At 39.2% G+C, this 19,810-nt stretch overlaps 1 protein-coding gene and 1 pseudogene across 1 annotated transcript; both read right to left on the bottom strand.

Annotated features, from left to right (window-relative positions):
- Nucleotides 1–2,046: 2,046 nt before the first annotated feature.
- LOC143671988 (G1/S-specific cyclin-D1 pseudogene) lies at nt 2,047–2,903 on the bottom strand (annotated as a pseudogene).
- Nucleotides 2,904–16,367: 13,464 nt separating this feature from the next.
- On the bottom strand, nt 16,368–17,961 carry LOC143671651 (S-adenosylmethionine-dependent nucleotide dehydratase RSAD2). Its single transcript, XM_077146888.1, has one exon. It carries the CDS (start codon nt 17,473–17,475, stop codon nt 16,753–16,755), a length of 723 nt encoding a protein of 240 aa, XP_077003003.1. The 5' UTR covers nt 17,476–17,961; the 3' UTR covers nt 16,368–16,752.
- Nucleotides 17,962–19,810: the final 1,849 nt, after the last annotated feature.

Below are 19,810 nucleotides of genomic sequence, written 5' to 3'. Positions count from 1 at the left end.
AATTGATCACATTAAAATAATCTACATAAGAAATTGGTATCCATAACACAATTTTCTATGAGAAAATTAAAATCCTGGAACATGGCAGTACATGACATTGTAAAACAAGCAAACAAAAATTTGATCCTCCAATAGCAGCAAAACGACATGAAAGAGATACAGAAGCATGTGAATTTGTTTCCAAACCATGCTGGAAGCTGTCATAACAGTGCCGATAAAAGATAGAATTAAAAAAAAAAAAAAACGAAACAACACGAAGCTGCAGCCTCTCTGTGTGGTCACCTCTCCATACCCCCACCCTTACATCCTCTCTCCAGCCATCAGTCAGTCTGAAAGGTCTCATCACTTCCCTTCAACACTTCCTAAAGAGTAACTCTGAAAAAGTACAGAACCAAGATGTGCAAATTGTCTATCTGTTGCTAAATTTCTTTTAAAAGGAAGGGGATGCGATCAGAACTTCAGAACTGAACTTCTTTTAAGCACACCAATTTTCCATGTTAGATGATGTCTTTGGGAAATGCCAAACAAGGCCAAATCCATGTCTTGGTGTGGTTTTCCTTATTTTTTTCTTCCTTATCTATAAAAAGGACCAGTCTTTTACCAACCATGTCAAATATGCAACATCAAAGGCAGAAAGGTTTGTGGGTGTGTTTAAATCAAGGGGAGATTGCATTACTTTATAAATCGTACTGGCCTTACAGAACATCTTCTGCAATAAATATTCTTTTTAGCCTTAACTATGAATTCTATATTTTTAGTGTTTAAAACCTTCAGTTGTAAAATATCTAAAGATAATCCTTAAACTATGTGTTCTCTAGATCAACATTTAAAGTCCTTCTTTCAAACACCAGCTGGCACCAAACTTCAGCTTCTCTTCAGAAAAGGGAAGGAATATAACCTGACAATGTGAGAATGCAAATTTTTCTTTCAAAATTATCCCCTTTCATAAACACTGTTCTGATGTGCACTTGCTTTGCAATCCTCTTTGCACACAAGTATGTGACTATTCCCAAATCATTCCATTGAAAAAAATCGTCCCCCCCCCCTTCACCCTACATGATATAAACAAAGATATTTCCTAGAACTACTGGACTGAAAGTGCTTTGAAAATGCAGTGGTTTTAGAATGCGTATGGGGGTGGGGGGAGAGAAGAAGGAGTTATGGAATTAACTTAGATGTGGACAGGCTGCAAGTCTGTTGAGGTGAGAAGCCAGCATTTCACAAACAGGTTAACCACAAAAATAAGAAGATTATAAAAATAGAATATATTATGTGGCTATTCTATTTTCTCTTTCTAGTAGCACATGGTGGGAACTGACCTGTTCTTGCCAGTTATGGTGAAGTGCTGAGCTCTACGCTACTCTAAGGGGTGGGAAGTGGGGGGTCACAGCAATCATTGCTAAGGTGAAGAGGCTACATGTCTACCTAAGAAATCAACTCAACATGAACTAAGGAATTATAAAGCGACTACATGCACAAGCAAGCGAGGGTACACAGATATCTACCACAGCGTTAAAGCTAGGCTTTTTAGGAAAAGCACAGGAATGTGCTTATCTACGTAAAACCCTCTTCTACTTTAAAAATGGTTTGCTGGATTTTTCTGTTCTTTTTTTTAATGCTTTTATGCTTTAAAAAAAAAACATGTAATCAAACCTAATTTAACCTTCCGCTGGAGACCCTTCCTTTCTGTTAATGCCTTTTCTAATCTAATGATACAGAAACACAAGCATTAATATAAAAAATAATTGATTATTGGTGTCTAAAATCCTCTATTTTTGTAGCACAACCATCCCCGCTGCCACTACCACCACTCAGGGTTATGCCAATACTATTTTTCCTCTTCTTTTTTTCTTTTTGAAGACAGTTTTTGGGTGGATAATTTTTCTCTTTTGCTTAAACCATAGATGTAAGGAAGAAAAAGCAAAGGAAAAACAACTGGCAACAAGGAGAAGGAAGCTTTCCCTTCTGGTCACAAAGTGTCACCTGGCGAGGCACGGTCCTCTCAGGGAGTATTGAGGCTGACTCCTTCAGGGTGGGGTGCTTCCCTCAGATGCTTATGTAACAGGACAAGTCCAGCTCCTCCTCCTCAGCGGCCTTGGGATCCAGGCTCTGGTTTTCCTGGCTCAGGCTCAACTCGAGGAGGGCCTCGATCTGTTCCTGGCAGGCACAGAGTAGTCAGGGTCACACTTGATCACTCTGGAGAGGAAGCGGGTGAGGCAGTAGTAGGAGAGGGAACTGTTGGTGCTCCTCAGGTGCAGGCCCTGCCCAGTGGAAACCAGGCTGCCTGCAGTCACCATAGAGAGAGGGTTTGAAATGAACTTCAAGTCTGTGGCTCACAGAGCAACGAATGTCTGGGCATGTTTGCGAATGATCTGTTTGTTCTTCTGGGTTACGGGTATTTTGGAAAGGAAGTGTTCAATGAAATCGTGTGGGGGTCATCACGGCCAGGTTCCACTTGAGTTTGTGCACCAGGAGCAGCTCCATTTGCAGCAGCCCGTCAGGCCGGATGGAGTTGTCAGTATAGAGGCACAGCTTCTCGGCTGTCAGGGGGATGGCTTCCTTCATCTTGGGAGCTACAAACATGCAGGTGGCCCCCAGCATTGCAGACAGCTCTTTTTCACGGGCTCCAGCGACAGGAAGAGATTCAGATAGTTCATGGCCAAAGAAAAGACCTCCTCTTCGCACTTCTGGTCCTCACAGACCTCCAGTATCCAAGATCATGGCCACGATCTTGCACATTGACAGCAGGACCTCCTTCTGCAAGCACTTAAAGTAGGACACAGAAGATGGACATGTCTCCTTGGCCTTGAACATAGCATGCCGCACTTGGTGGTTGGGAGGTTGGCATCGGGATACTTCGGGCCGATGGCATCTACCTAGCTGCACAGGAGCTGGTGTTCCATTCTTCCGGCTCAACTCAGAGGCCTGGAATGCGGTGGCCTCCGGGCTCTGCAGACATGCTGCGTCTCCTGCCTGCCTTGCGCTCTCTCACCGGCTGCTGGCCCTCACAGGAGCATTGCGGAAGCTGTTATATGCTGCTACTGCACTGACAGTCCTCTCCATGATAAGATTTTAGTATCTAGAATATACCATTATCACCTACAAATCAGCAATATGACAAAACAGCCCAATAAAAAGTTTGCAAAGTACTTGAATAGACACTTAGTCAGAGAAAATATACAAATAAAGAGCAAGCACATTAAACATGCTTGATATCATTAGTCATTATGGACATGCAAATCATGATTAAAAGACTCAACAAACTAGGATAGAGTACACATCTTAAAACTGATAAAGGGCATCTATGAAAAACACACACCTAACATCAAATTTAATGTTGAAAGTCTATATGCTTTCCCTCTAAGATCAGAAACCCACTCTTACCACATCTGTTCAACAGTGTACTAGAGGTTCTATCCAGGACAATTTGGCAAGATAAATAAATAAAAAGCATCCACATTGGAGAAGATGAATTAAAACTGTTTCTATTTGCAGATGACAGGATCTTGTGTATAGAAAATGCTAATGAATGCACTAAAAATTATTGGAATAACAAGGTAAGCAATGTTACAGAATACAAGTTAAATGGAAAAATCTATTGTATTTCCACACATCAGCAAGTATTCATACAAAAATGAAATTAAGAAAACAATCACATTTACAATGGTATCAAACAGAATAAAATACTTAAAACCTAACAAAACCAGTGCAAGACTTATACACTGAAGAGTACAATTATTGAAGGAAATTAAATAATGACTAAATAATTAGAAGAAAATCTCTTGTCCATGGAGTCAAAGACTTAACATTGTTAAAATGGCAATATTCCCCAAACTGATCTACAGATTCATCACAATCACTGCCAGGATCCCATCTGACTTATTTGTAGAAATTGAAAAGCTGATTTAATAATTATTGTGGAATTTCAAGGGACCCAGAAGAGCCAACACAATCTGTAAAAAGAACAGAGTAGGAGGATTCTATTTTCTCAATTTCAAAACTACTACAAAGCAATGGGAATGAAGACAGTGTGTCACTGACACAAAGATAGATATAGAAATAAATGGAATATAATCAAAAGAACAGAAGTAAATCCATGCATCTATGATCAACTGGTCTCTGGCAAGGATTCCAAGACCAAACAATAGAGAAACAATAGCCATTTCAATAAATGATGTTGGGACAACTGGATAATCACATACAAAAGAATGAAGTCTGACTTTTCCTTCACACAATTGGGAAAATTAACATAAAATATATTAAATAGCTAAATATAAAACTCTAAAAAAGAAAACAGAGATTTTGGGAAGATGGCAGATAAGAAGTTCCAGGATTCAGTCCTTCCCTAAGAACAACTATTTAACAGGCAGGGAATGTCTGAAGCAATTATATTGAAACTCCATAAGCAAATAGAACACTGTAGAGGATCCAGGGAAGATCAGGAGGAAAAGACTGACAAACTACAGTAAAGACCAGTAAATGGTGCTCTCCATAGGGCAATTACCAGTGTCCATCCCCCATGATCACAGCAGGGAGTCCTTGAGGTATAGCCCCTGGCAAGCTTGCTGGTGACAGGACATAAAACTTATCTTGCCCAAGATCAACATGTGCATGGTAGATGGCTGATCATGGCTTTTTCTTTTTCTTCTGATTATGGCTTTTGATTAGCAACTTCAGATTGTAGACATTGTCCAAACAAGCCCTGAACAAAGGTGGCAGCAGAGGAGATTTAACGATACTATGCTTCTTGAGGGTTGCAGGGGACAGAAAAGTCTGCATTTTCTGGGGAGATCAAGAAAGCTCAGAATTGGTGGACTGTAGAAGAAGTCCCTGGTGTCCTTCCTGATTCCCTCACCAGGGAAGTTTGGAGTTGGTTCTTGGCACTGTTTTGGCTAGGAAAGACTGACTTGGGAAAGACCTGTCTGGGGTTCCCCTCCTCCCAGAAATTAACCTATAGGCAAAAGGAACTTGAGATAACAAAGGGAATGTAAAAACTACAGTGGCAAACAGTCTGGGGAAAACGCTGGCCTGCTTTAAACACCTGAGAGAGAGAGGCATGTCTCCTGAGAAATAGAGGGACCATTCAAATAGCTGTAAACAAGGGAACTATGAAACAACTAACAAGCACAAGCCATGGCAAGACACAGGCTCAGAAAAGGCAAGGAAGACTCTGCACTCTGCATTTGTCTTGTGTGGACCTCCCTGATAGGAGGGCTATAACACACCAAAAAAATTTGTCTTATCAGCAGCTGGTTAGAAAATTAAGAAACAAACATTTCAGGGTATAAATCCCAGACTTAACATTTTAAAATATTAAAATGTTCAGTGTCCAAAAAGGAAGTGCATGACAAATAAAGAAACAGGAAATGATGGACCATCTATAGGAAGATAATAAAAAAACAGAAAATACCAGCAAAGAAGATCAGAGTGTGGATACTGAAAAAAATGTTGTATAAAAATTATCTTACAATGGCTTAAGTAGATAAAGGAAAACAAAGAAAAAGAACTAAAGGATATCAGGAAAACAATGAATGAGCCATATGATAATCATAGTAAACAAATAAAAAAATTAAAAATAAACCAAATAGAGCTTCTGGATTTGAAGAACACAGTCATTGAAATACAAAATTCTGGGAGGGTTTCAATAACAAATTGGATGTGGCAGAAAAAAAGAATTTGTGGACTCAAAGACAAGACAACTGAAATGAGTCAGGCTAAGCAGCACAAAGCAAAAAGAATTACAAAAAGCAAAAGCAGCCTAAGAGACTTCTGGGACACCATCAAGCATACCAATATATGTATTGTAGGAGGAGTTCCAGAAGGAGAAGAAAGAAAGAGGCTGAAGGAGTATTCCAAGAAATAATGACAAAAAATTTCCCAAACTTAGCAAAAAATGTGACTATGCCTTCCAAGAAGCCCTGAGAGCACCAAACAAGACAAACAAGAAAAAAAAACACACCCCATCATATATTGATCACATGATTAAATGTAAAAGTCAAGGACAAGAACAGAGTTCTGAATTTTTCAAGAGAAAAGCAACAAGAAATAAAGACTTGCAGAAAAGAAAATCATTTGGGTAATTATAAATATAAGTATTATTGTATTGTATTGTTTGCAGGAAACTCTATGTGCTGGTTTGAAAGGATGTATGGACCCTAGAAAAGCCACGTTTTAATCAAAATCCCATTTCATAAAGGTAGAATAATCCCTATTCAATACTGTATGTTTGAAACTGTAATCAGATCATCTCCCTGGATGATGCGATTTAGTCAAGAGTGGTTGTTAAACTGGATTAGGTGATAACATGTCTCCACCCATTTGGCTGGGTCTTGATAAGTTTCTGGAGTCCTATAAAAGAGGAAACATTTTGGAGAATGAAGGAGATTTGGAGAGAGCAGAGAATGCTGCAGCACCATGAAGCAGAGAGTCCACCAGCCAGGGACCTTTGGAGAGGAGGAAGGAAAACGCCTCCCGGGGAACTTTACAAAACTGGAAGCCAGGAGAGAAAGCTAGCAGATGACATCGTGTTCACCATGTGCCCTTCCAGCTGAGAAAGAAGCCTTGACTGTGTTCACCATGTGCCTTCTCACTTGAGAGAAACCCTGAACTTCATCGGCCTTTTTGAACCAAGGTATCTTTCCCTGGATGGATGCCTTTGATTGGACATTTCTATAGACTTGTTTTAATTGGGACATTTTCTTGGCCTTAGAACTGTAAACAAGCAACTTATTAAATTCCCCTTTTTAAAAGCCATTCTGGACTTCCTGGAAGATGGCGGCTTAGTAAGACGCGCGGATCTTAGTTTCTTCTCCAGGACACCTACTAGGGGAGTAGAAACGATACAGAAAGCGCCCAAAGCCACAACAGAGATAAAAAAGACAGCGTACCCCATCCTGGAACGGCTGGCTGGCTGAGAGAAGCAGCTTGGGTGAGATCGCCGAGGCGCGCGGGCCTTACTGGGCGGGGTGGCAAGCGGCCGGAGTTACTCCCTTCCCCCTTCCCGGGCCGGCTGGGAGAATTGGAGAGGTGGTCCCCTGAAACCAAGGCGACTGGCGCCCACACCACGCGCAGCCCCCGGACCAACTGAGAGAATTGGATCGGAAACCCCCAGGCCGCGGAGAACGGTGACCCCGTGACTCCCGGGGAACGTGCACTCTCTCGGGCGGGCCGCTGCCGCTGGCGCCCTCCCGCCACGCTTGTTGCCCAGGGCCGACTAGGAAATTCGGATGGGCTCTTTCCCTGGCTGTGGCGACCAGCAACCCTCCCTGCGTTCGGACACCCTCCCTGCGTTCGGACCCCGGGCCGGCTCAAGCCTCTTCGGCTAGCGAACCCCCAGGACGGCGAGAGTTTTCCAAAGTTTAAGGTCCCACAGCACCTTTTACTGGTGGGACCCGCAGACAAACGTGTGCCACGAGCGCCACCTACTGGGCAGGATAAGAAAAACAGAACCAAGAGATTTCACAGAAAAATATTACAACCTTGCTGGGTCCAACACCAAGAGAAATCTGAATAAATGCCCAGACGCCAGCAGCAGAAGATAACTGTCCACGCTCAAAAGATTGAGAATATGGCTCAGTCAAAGGAACAAACCAATAGCTCAAATGAGACACAAGAGCTGAGACAACTAATGCTGAATATACGAACAGAAATGGAAAACCTCTTCAAAAATGAAATCGATAAATTGAGGGAGGACATGAAGAGGACATGGGCTGAACATTAAGAAGAAATAGAAAAACTGAAAAAACAAATCGCAGAACTTATGGAAGTGAAGGATAAAGTAGCAAACATAGAAAAAATAATGGATAGCTACAATGATAGATTTAAAGAGACAGAAGATAGAATTAGTGATTTGGAGGATGGAACATCTGAATTCCAAAAACAAACAGAAACTATCAGGAAAAGAATGGAAAAATTTGAACAGGGTATCAGGGAACTCAAGGACAATATGAACCGCACAAATATACGTGTTGTGGGTGTCCCAGAAGGAGAAGAGAAGGGAAAAGGAGGAGAAAAACTAATGGAAGAAATTATCACTGAAAATTTCCCAACTCTTATGAAAGACCTAAAATTACAGATCCAAGAAGTGCAGCGCACCCCAAAGAGATTAGACCCAAATAGGCGTTCTCCAAGACACTTACTAGTTAGAATGTCAGAGGTCAAAGAGAAAGAGAAGATCTTGAAAGCAGCAAGAGAAAAACAATCCATTACATACAAGGGAAACCCAATAAGACTATGTGTAGATTTCTCAGCAGAAACCATGGAAGCTAGAAGACAGTGGGATGATATATTTAAAATACTAAAAGAGAAAAACTGCCAACCAAGACTCCTATATCCAGCAAAATTATCCTTCAAAAATGAGGGAGAAATTAAAACATTCTCAGACAAAAAGTCACTGAAAGAATTTGTGACCAAGAGACCAGCTCTGCAAGAAATACTAAAGGGGGTGGGCCGCGGTGGCTCAGCGGGCAAAGTGCTTGCCTGCCATGCCGGAGGACCTCGGTTCGATTCCCGGCCCCAGCCCATGTAAAAAACAAACAAACAAACAAAATACAATAAAACAAGAAAATGTTTAAAGATGTTTCCCTTTCTTCCTCCCTTCCTTCCTTCCATCCTTCCTTCCTTCTCTCTGTCTTTCCTTCCCTTCCTCCCTCTCTCTTTAAAAAAAAAAAAAAAAAAAAAAAAAAAAGAAATACTAAAGGGAGCACTAGAGTCAGATACAAAAAGACAGAAGAGAGAGATATGGAAAAGAGTGTAGAAAGAAGGAAAATCAGATATGATATATATAATACAAAAGGCAAAATGTTAGAGGAAAATATTATCCAAACAGTAATAACACTAAATGTCAATGGACTGAATTCCCCAATCAAAAGACATAGATTGGCAGAATGGATTAAAAAACAGGATCCTTCGATATGCTGTCTACAGGAAACACATCTTAGACCCAAAGATAAACATAGGTTGAAAGTGAAAGGTTGGGAAAAGATATTTCATGCAAATAACAACCAGAAAAGAGCAGGAGTGGCTATACTAATATCCAACAAATTAGACTTCAAATGTAAAACAGTTAAAAGAGACAAAGAAGGACACTATATACTAATAAAAGGAACAATTAAACAAGAAGACATAACAATCATAAATATTTACGCACCGAATCAGAATGCCCCAAAATACGTGAGGAATATACTGCAAACACTGAAAAGGGAAATAGACTCATATACCATAATAGTTGGAGACTTCAACTCACCACTCTCATCAAGGGACAGAACATCTAGACAGAGGATCAACAAAGAAATAGAGAATCTGAATATTACTATAAATGAACTAGACTTAATAGACATTTATAGGACATTACATCCCACAACAGCAGGATACACCTTTTTCTCAAGTGCTCATGGATCATTCTCAAAGATAGACCATATGCTGGGTCACAAAGCAAGTCTTAACAAATTTAAAAAGATTGAAATCTTACACAACACTTTCTCGGACCATAAAGGAATGATGTTGGAAATCAATAATAGGCAGAGTGCCAGAAAATTCACAAATACGTGGAGGCTCAACAACACACTCCTAAACAACGACTGGGTCAAAGAAGAAATTGCAAGAGAAATTAGCAAATACCTCGAGGCGAATGAAAATGAAAACACAACATATCAAAACTTATGGGACGCAGCAAAGGCAGTGCTAAGAGGGAAATTTATTGCTCTAAATGCCTATATCAGAAAAGAAGAAAAGGCAAAAATTCAGGAATTAACTATCCATTTGGAAGAACTGGAGAAAGAACAGCAAGCTAACCCCAAAGCAAGCAAAAGGAAAGAAATAACAAAGATTAGAGCACAAATAAATGAAATTGAAAACATGAAAACAATAGAGAAAATCAATAAGGCCAGAAGTTGGTTCTATGAGAAAATCAATAAGATCGATGGGCCCTTAGCAAGATTGACAAAAAGAAGAAGAGAGAGGATGCAAATAAATAAGATCAGAAATGGAAGAGGAGACATAACTACTGACCTCACAGAAATAAAGGAGGTAATAACAGGATACTATGAACAACTTTACGCTAATAAATACAACAATTTAGAGGAAATGGACGGGTTCCTGGAAAGACATGAACAACCAACTTTGACTCAAGAAGACATAGATGACCTCAACAAACCAATCACAAGTAAAGAGATTGAATTAGTCATTCAAAAGCTTCCTAAAAAGAAAAGTCCAGGACCAGATGGCTTCACATGTGAATTCTACCAAACGTTCCAGAAAGAATTAGTACCAATTCTCTTCAAACTCTTCAAAAAAATCGAAGTGGAGGGAAAACTACCTAATTCATTCTATGAAGCCAACATCACCCTCATACCAAAACCAGGCAAAGATATTACAAAAAAAGAAAACTACAGACCAATCTCTCTAATGAATACAGATGCAAAAATCCTCAATAAAATTCTAGCAAATCGTATCCAACAACACATTAAAAGAATTATACATCATGACCAAGTAGGATTCATCCCAGGTATGCAAGGATGGTTCAACATAAGAAAATCAATTAATGTAATACACCATATCAACAAATCAAAGCAGAAAAATCACATGATCATCTCAATTGATGCAGAGAAGGCATTTGACAAGATTCAACATCCTTTCCTGTTGAAAACACTTCAAAGGATAGGAATACAAGGGAACTTCCTTAAAATGATAGAGGGAATATATAAAAACCCACAGCTAATATCATCCTCAATGGGGAAAAATTGAAACTTTCCCTCTAAGATCAGGAACAAGACAAGGATGTCCACTATCACCACTATTATTCAACATTGTGTTGGAGGTTCTAGCCAGAGCAATTAGACAAGAAAAAGAAATACAAGGCATCAAAATTGGAAAGGAAGAAGTAAAACTATCACTGTTTGCAGACGATATGATACTATACGTCGAAAACCCGGAAAAATCCACAACAAAACTACTAGAGCTAATAAATGAGTACAGCAAAGTAGCAGGTTACAAGATCAACATTCAAAAATCTGTAGCATTTCTATACACTAGTAATGAACAAGCTGAGGGGGAAATCAAGAAACGAATCCCATTTACAATTGCAACTAAAAGAATAAAATACCTAGGAATAAATTTAACTAAAGAGACAAAAAACCTATATAAAGAAAACTACAAAAAACTGCTAAAAGAAATCACAGAAGACCTAAATAGATGGAAGGGCATACCGTGTTCATGGATTGGAAGACTAAATATAGTTAAGATGTCAATCCTACCTAAATTGATTTACAGATTCAATGCAATACCAATCAAAATCCCAACAACTTATTTTTCAGAAATAGAAAAACCAATAAGCAAATTTATCTGGAAGGGGAGGGTGCCCCGAATTGCTAAAAACATCTTGAGGAAAAAAAACGAAGCTGGAGGTCTCGCGCTGCCTGACTTTAAGGCATATTATGAAGCCACAGTGGTCAAAACAGCATGGTATTGGCATAAAGATAGATATATCGACCAATGGAATCGAATAGAGTGCTCAGATATAGACCCTCTCATCTATGGACATTTGATCTTTGATAAGGCAGTCAAGCCAACTCACCTGGGACAGAGCAGTCTCTTCAATAAATGGTGCCTAGAGAACTGGATATCCATATGCAAAAGAATGAAAGAAGACCCATCTCTCACACCCTATACAAAAGTTAACTCAAAATGGATCAAAGATCTAAACATTAGGTCTAAGACCATAAAACAGTTAGAGGAAAATGTTGGGAGATATCTTATGGATCTTACAATTGGAGGCGGTTTTATGGACCTTAAACCTAAAGCAAGAGCACTGAAGAAGGAAATTAATAAATGGGAACTCCTCAAAATTAAACACTTTTGTGCATCAAAGAACTTCATCAAAAAAGTAGAAAGACAGCCTTCACAATGGGAGACAATATTTGGAAATGATATATCAGATAAAGGTCTAGTATCCAGAATTTATAAAGAGATTGTTCATCTCAACAACAAAAAGACAGCCAACCCAATTACAAAATGGAAAAAGACTTGAACAGACACCTCTCAGAAGAGGAAATACGGATGGCCAAGAGGCACATGAAGAGATGCTCAATGTCCCTGGCCATTAGAGAAATGCAAATCAAAACCACAATGAGATATCATCTCACACCCACCAGAATGGCCATTATCAACAAAACAGAAAATGACAAGTGCTGGAGAGGATGCGGAGAAAGAGGCACACTTATCCACTGTTGGTGGGAATGTCAAAGGGTGCAACCACTGTGGAAGGCAGTTTGGCGGTTCCTCAAAAAGCTGAATATAGAATTGCCATACGACCCAGCAATACCATTGCTAGGTATCTACTCAAAGGACTTAAGGGCAAAGACACAAACGGACATTTGCACACCAATGTTTATAGCAGCATTATTTACAATTGCAAAGAGATGGAAACAGCCAAAATCTCCATCAACAGAAGAGTGGCTAAACAAACTGTGGTATATATACGATGGACTATTATGCAGCTTTAAGACAAGATAAACTTATGAACCATGTAATAACATGGATGGACCTAGAGAATATTATGCTGAGTGAATCCAGCCAAAAACTAAAGGACAAATACTGTATGGTCCCACTGATGTGAACGGACATTCGAGAATAAACTTGAAATATGTCATTGGTAACAGAGTTCAGCAGGAGTTAGAAACAGGGTAAGACAATGGGTAATTGAAGCTGAAGGGATACAGACTGTGCAACAGGACTAGATACAAAAACTCAAAAATGGACAGCACAATAATACCTAATTGTAAAGTAATCATGTTAAAACACTGAATGAAACTGCATCTGAGCTATAGGTTTTTGTTTTGTTTTGTTTTGATTTTACTATTATTACTTTTATTTTTTTCTCTATATTAACATTCTATATCTTTTTCGGTTATGTTGCTAGTTCTTCTAAACCAATGCAAATGTACTAAGAAATGATGATCATGCATCTATGTGATGATGTTAAGAATTAATGATTGCATGTGTAGAATGGTATGATCTCTAAATGTTGGGTTAATTTCTTTTTTTCCGTTAAAAAAAAAAAAAAAGAGAAGGGATAATTGGAGATGAAGGGATACAGACTGTACAACGGGACTGGATATAAAAACTCAGAAATGGACAGCACAATACTACCCAATTGTAATGCAATTATGTTAAAACACTGAATGAAGCTGCATGTGAGGTATAGGTTTTTTGTTTTTGTTTTTTTTGTTTTTTCTTTCTATTATTGTTTTAATTCTTATTCTGTTGTCTTTTTATTTCTTTTTCTAAATCGATGCAAATGTACTAAGAAATGATGAATATGCAACTATGTGATGTTATTAAGAATTACTGATTGTACATGTAGATTGGAATGATTTCTAATTGTTTTGTTAATTCTTTTTTTAATTAATAAAAAAAAAAAAGCCATTCTGGTTCTGGTATATTGCATTCTGGCAGCTAGCAAACTAGAACACTCTACCTCTCACTCCCTGCAGGAGCTAAAATACAGATCCATAAAAATAATGATAAATCAAGATTTTTGGACAATACAATGTAAAAAATATAAATAGTAACAGGTGCAAAAAAGTGGTGGGGGATAAAGGGGTATAGAAAAGTATATGTGCATGCTATTAAAGTTAAGTTGACACCAAACCAAATATGATTGTCACATATCTAGGATGTTGAATTTTAATGCCGTGGTAACCACAAGGAAACTATATGGAAAATACATCCAGATAGAAACAAGAAGACACTCAATATAAGACAATCAAAAAACAAATAAATATAAAAATAGGCATAAACAGAAGTGAGGGACATAAAAGGTAGGAGACTTACAAAGGCTAAATAGAAAGATGGCAGAAGAAAGTCTTATTTTATCACTATTGACTTAAAATAGAAATGGATTATACTCTCCAGTCAAAACATCAAGCTTGGAAGAATGGATATAAAAGCATGGCCCTACTATGTGCTGTCTTCAAGAGACTCACCTTAAATCAAAGACACAAGTAAGTTGTGGGTGAAAGAATGGCAAAATATATACCATGAAAGCAGTAACTAAAAGAAAGCCAGGGTGGCTAAATCAATATCGGATAAAATAGCCTTAAATAAAATACAGTTTAAAGGATAAAGATTGTCATTATCTACTGATACGGGAGACAATTCAACAAGTAATGATTGAAATATGTAAGTACCTAACAGCAAAGACCAAAAATATATGAAGTAAATATTGATTGATTTGAAGGGAGAAATTGACAGTTCTACATTAATAGTAGGACATTTTAACATACAACTCTCAATAATGGATATAACATCTAGTCAGAAGATCAATAAGGAAGTACAGGACTTGAATGATACACTAAACCAAGCAGACCTAAGAGACACATAAAGAACACTGCTCCCAGTGAAAACAGAATATACATTCTTCTTGAGTGCACATGGATTATATAAGTTGAGTCACAAAACAAGTCTCAAAAATTCACAAATATTGAAATCATACTATGTATATTCTCCAATCACAATGGAGTGTAGTTAGAAATCAATAAGAGAGGGGAAAATGGAAAATTCAACACATACCCTTAAATATCAATGGGTTAAAGAGGAAAACACAGGAGAAGTTAGAAACTTTCTTGAGGCAAATGAAAAGGAAAATACAACATACCAAAATCTATGGGATGCAGCAAAGGCAGTGCTGCATTGAAAAAGAATAAAGGCTTAGCATCAAACACCTAAGCTCAAAACTGGAAGAACAAGTAAAAGAAGAGCAAACCAAGACCTAAGTGAGTAGAGGGAAGGAAATAACAAAGATTAGAGCAGAGATAAGTGAAATAGAGAAGAAAAAACAATAAAAAGCATAAACAAAACCAATAAAATGGGGGAAAGTACGCCTACACTGACAGAGAGAAAAGAGAAAGGATACAAAAATGGAAATCAGAATTAAAAAGAGGACTTTAGGGCAGTGCGACAGTGGCTCAGTGGTAGAATCCTCACCTGCTGTGCTGGAGGCCCAGGTTCAATTCTCACCTGCCCATGTGAAAAAAAAAGGACTTTACTGAACCATGCTGAAATAAAAAGAACTATAATTGGATTTCTTTCAAGGAGTTAAATATGGAAATTTGGAAAAAGAATAACTTTACCATGAAGAGACCAGGCCATGGTAACTTCATCCAGGTGATCAAGGTCAACATCATCAATTGTAAGCTTGGTTGATAATATGAACACACCCTGACTCACTCTATGAGGCCAACATCACCCTTATACCAAAGCATCATAAAGATACCACAAGAAAAGAAAACTACAGACCAATATCTCTTATGAATATAGATGCAAAGATCTTTAACAACATATTAGCAAATGGAATACAAAAAATATATTAAAGGAATTATACACTATGATGAAGTGGAATTTAACCCTGGTATGCAAGGTTGGTTCAACATAAGATCAATTAACGTAATACATCACATTAACTAAATGAAGGGGAAAAACGCACATGATCATATCAATCGATCCATGTGCTGGTTTGAAGCTGTTATGTACGCCAGAAAAGCTATGTCTCTTTCCTCATCCAAACTTGTGGGCCAGTAGTATTGTTTAGGGTTGAACCTTTGATTACATTGATTCAATGGAGATTGATCCACTCAATTTTGGGTGTGAAGTTTTGCTTAGATTATCTCCACAGAGAAGTGGCTTGCCCAATTGTGGGTGTGACTTTTGATTAGATGGAGATGTGACTCCACCCATTCAAAGTAGGTCATTACCAACATGACCACTTTGTTCATGAGCCCGCTGGGCAATGACAGTAGTGGTGGGAAAAGATGATGACTTGTGTCCACAAAATGAGTTATCTTATTCACTTGATTATTTTTTAACGTTTTTTAAATTATGAAGTATAACGTATATACAAAGAAGCAATAAATTTCCAACTACATTTTAACAAGGAGTTATAGAACAAATTTTAAAGTTTGGTATGGGTTACAGTTCCACAATTTTTCATTTTCTCTTCTAGCTTCTCCAAGACACTGGAGACCAAAAGAAATATCAATATAATGTGGTCATACTCATTGGTTAAATCCTATCTTCTCTGTTATACCCCCTTTTTTTCTTCTTTTTTGTGATAAATAGCATATATACAAAAAATCAATAAATTTCAAAGTACTGATATCACAACAATTAGTTGTAGAACAGATTTCAGAGATTGATATGGGTTGCAGCTTAGGTTTTTACTTCTAGCTGCTCTAAGGTACTAGAGACTAAAAGAAATATCAGCATAATGATTCAGCAATCATACTCATTTGTTAAACTCTTCCTTCTCTTTATAACTCCTCCATCACCTTTGATCTTTCTCCCACTCTTTTTTTTTTTTTTTTTTTTGGTTTATCAAGGATTTTATTTGTTTGCTGAATCTCCCCCCCCCCTTTTTTTTAGCTAAATCAAAACCCAGAAAAGGGGTACCTTTTCATTATAAATGTGATAAGCTAATTAACTAATGTAATGTTTTCAAATTATTTATAGACTTCAATTATCTAAGTTATTTATGTGTTCAGTTGCCACAGGTAATCAGATGTTATGTGAAACAAAAAAATCAAATTTTTGGTCATTGAGAAATGCCAACATAGGAGCACTGCTGACAGTGACAGCCAGTCTTTGACGGGAGGTAATATAGATGGAGAGTTTTGTAGGTAATATAGATGGAAAGTTCTTCCACGTCAAGCTTTACCAATCCAGCTTCAGGTCTCCCTTACTCCATACATATTTTCCTCCTCACTTTTGAAACATCTTTTCATCAAATCCACTGAATTTTATAGCTTCTTCTATTCCAACATCCAGGATGGACTTAGAAGGGTCCTTCCGTCCATTTCTACAGTTCAGGAAGCGCATATATTCATCCAGAATAAGGTAGGAATCTTTCATCTTCTGATTAGATTCAGGCACCAAACAGGAAATCTCTTTGTGGCGGTCCAAGAATCTTTCAAATTCTTCATCACTAATAACAAATCTTTCCGCTTCTCTCAGAGCATCTTCACCAGAATTCTCACCCTCAATTATTAGGCATTGGAAGACCTTCCAGCGAATAGGATTTAGTACTTTAATCTGTTCATTCATATCCTCTTCCACATTGAATCGATTAATGACAGAATTGATCTTGAAGGCCACTCTATAATTCTTGCACCATGTCCTTAATTTTTGAAGATTTCCCACGTGGTTCTTCTTTCCTTGACCACGACCAATAAGGACATTAACTTGCTCATCAAAGCTATCACAGGAAATAGCAAGGATGTCTAAATATTCACCATAATTCTTGAACCACCTCTCTCGGATCAGGCTCCCATTGCTCACAATGCTGACACTTGGAAGACGCAGCTCCTCTTTGCAGAATTTCACCAGCTTGCCTAGATATTCTCCTCGGTCATGAAGAAACGGCTCTCCTCCTGAAAAGTTTATCTTCTCCATACCTGCTTCCTTCAGCATAGTCAGTCCCCTCATAGCATCCTGGAGGGGCAACACAAAGGACGTCTTGGCAGTGTGGAAGCAGAAGCCACATTTGTAGTTGCACTGACGAGTGAAATGATAGTTGACACTGGTGCGTGTAGTGGGGAGACAGAAGGCATCTTCCTCTTCCTCTTTGTTCTTGTCTTGCTCTTTACTCCTGGGCTCTTGTCTCCTCTCCGTACCTCCGAGTTTCGTTTAGAGGCGTGGCCAGAGAAGGTATCCCCATGGCCTTAGCCGGCCGGCCGCCGCGGACCCTGCTTCTGCTCCGGCGCCTCTCCGTGCAGCTGTGCCAGCGGCGCGGGGCCTGCGCAGGGTCATGGCTCTGGACCGCTGCTTAGCCCTTGAGCTCCCCGACTGCAGTCTGGCTTACTTCACTCTTTGCGTTGACACCTCTGGCAACCCTTATTCTCCAGAGGGAACGTCCTGGGACCCCCGCCTGGCCGCCATCCTGGGTCCCCCGGGGCGCAGCTACTCCTTGTGCGTGCCCTCCCACTCTTTAGGGGTATTTGGGCTAAGGGATTGTCAATAATATAGGATAGGAGGATGGAACTAGTTGTTGTTCCACATTACAGGACTTATCTGGTTCAGGCACCTATCTGGAGGTTGTAGGTTTCTGGAAAGTTACTCTAATGCATGGAACCTTTGTAGAATCTTTTATAATACCCTGGGTATTCTTTAAGATTGGCAGGAATGGTTTTGGTTGGGGGTTGGCAAGTATCCACTTGATTATTAAAACCTTCTGCTGAAGTTACCCTATGATAAGCATTCATATGGGGCACAAATATCTTCATGCTTTTTGCCCACTTGGAAAAGTCTATCCACATGCCTCTTCTCCAGACTTCTTTGTCACCAATTTTCCAATCATGCCCCTTCCAAGTCCCTGACCAGCCAAACCATTAGCAACTGCCCATTAGTCAGTATAGAAATGCACATCTGGCCAGTCCTTTAAAGCAAAATGAACAACCCGGTGAGCTGCTCAAAGTTCTACCCACTGGGATGCTTTCCCCTCTCCACTGTCCTTCAGGGACACCTAGAAGGGGGTTGTAATGCTGCAGCTTTCCACTTTTGGGTGATACCTGCATATTGTGCAGAACCATCTGTAAACCAGACTCGAGGTTTCTCTTCCTCAGTCAACTTATGATAAGGAACTCCCCAAAAGGCCATAGCTCTGGGCTGGGGAAAAGAAAGAAGGTAATGTGGCAGGAGTGGAGGCCATGGGTAATTGGGCTGCTTCCTCATACAACTTACTTGTACTTTCAGGACTTGCTCGAGCCCTATTTCTTATATATCTTTTCCATTTTATGATTGACTGCTGCTGTGCATGCACAACTTTATGGCTTGGTGAGTTAGATAATGCCCAGCTCATGGTAAAAGGATGGCCCATGGTTAAGTGGTCAGTCTCTACTAAGGCCCAGTAGCAGACCAAAACTGTTTCTAAAAAGCAGAGTAATTATCTGCAGAGGATGGTAAGTCTTTACTCCAAAATCCTAAAGGCATATATTTTGACTCTCCTATAAAAGCCTTCCAAGTCTCCAGACAACATCTCTATTTGTCACTGATACTTCCAATACCATTGTATCTGTTGGAAAATGTGGGCCAAGGGGAAGAGCAGCTTGTTCAGCAGCTTGGACCTCTTGTAGAGCTTCTACTTCTTCTGGTCCCCAATCATACCTCACAGATTTTCTGGTTACATGGTATATGGGACAGAGTAGCACTTCCAAACTAGGAATATGTTGTTTTCAAAACCCAAACAGACAAACTAGATGTTGTGCCTCTTTTTTGGTCATAGGAGGGACCAGATGCAACAGCTTATCCTTCACCTTAAAAGGGACCTCTTGATATAACCTGCAGTACTGGGCATCTAGAAATTTCTCTTAAATGGAAGTGTTGGATGTATCTTACATCCCCTGACATGCAAATTCCTTATCAATATGTCTAGATTAATTGTTACTTCTTGCTCGTTAGGTCCAGTCAACATGATATCATCAATAAAATGTACCAGTAAGATGTCTTGTGGGAGGGAGAAATGATCAAGCTCACTGTGGACAAGATTGTGACATAGGGCCAGAGGGTTGATGTAACCATGATTTAGGACAGTGAAGGTACACTGCTGGCCTGACCAGCTGAATGCAGATGGTCTCTGGTAGTCCTTACTAACAAATATTGAGAGAAAAGCATTTGCCAGATCAATAGCTTCATATTAGGTATCAGGTGATGTGTTGATTTGCTCAAACAATGATACCACATCAGGAACAGCAACTGCAATTGGAGTCACCACCTGGTTAAGTTTATAATAATCCACTGTCATCATCCAAGACCCATCTGTTTT

This window comes from Tamandua tetradactyla, chromosome X (assembly GCF_023851605.1).
Source record: "Tamandua tetradactyla isolate mTamTet1 chromosome X, mTamTet1.pri, whole genome shotgun sequence".
Lineage (NCBI taxonomy): Eukaryota > Metazoa > Chordata > Mammalia > Pilosa > Myrmecophagidae > Tamandua > Tamandua tetradactyla.
The sequence above is the reverse complement of the archived record's forward strand: the minus strand, read 5'-3'. Positions and strand labels throughout refer to the sequence as shown.

Excerpts from the sequence above, each read along its gene's own strand:
- LOC143671651 (XM_077146888.1), bottom strand. The coding sequence starts at position 17,475 with ATGAGGGGACTGACTATGCTGAAGGAAGCAGGTATGGAGAAGATAAAC.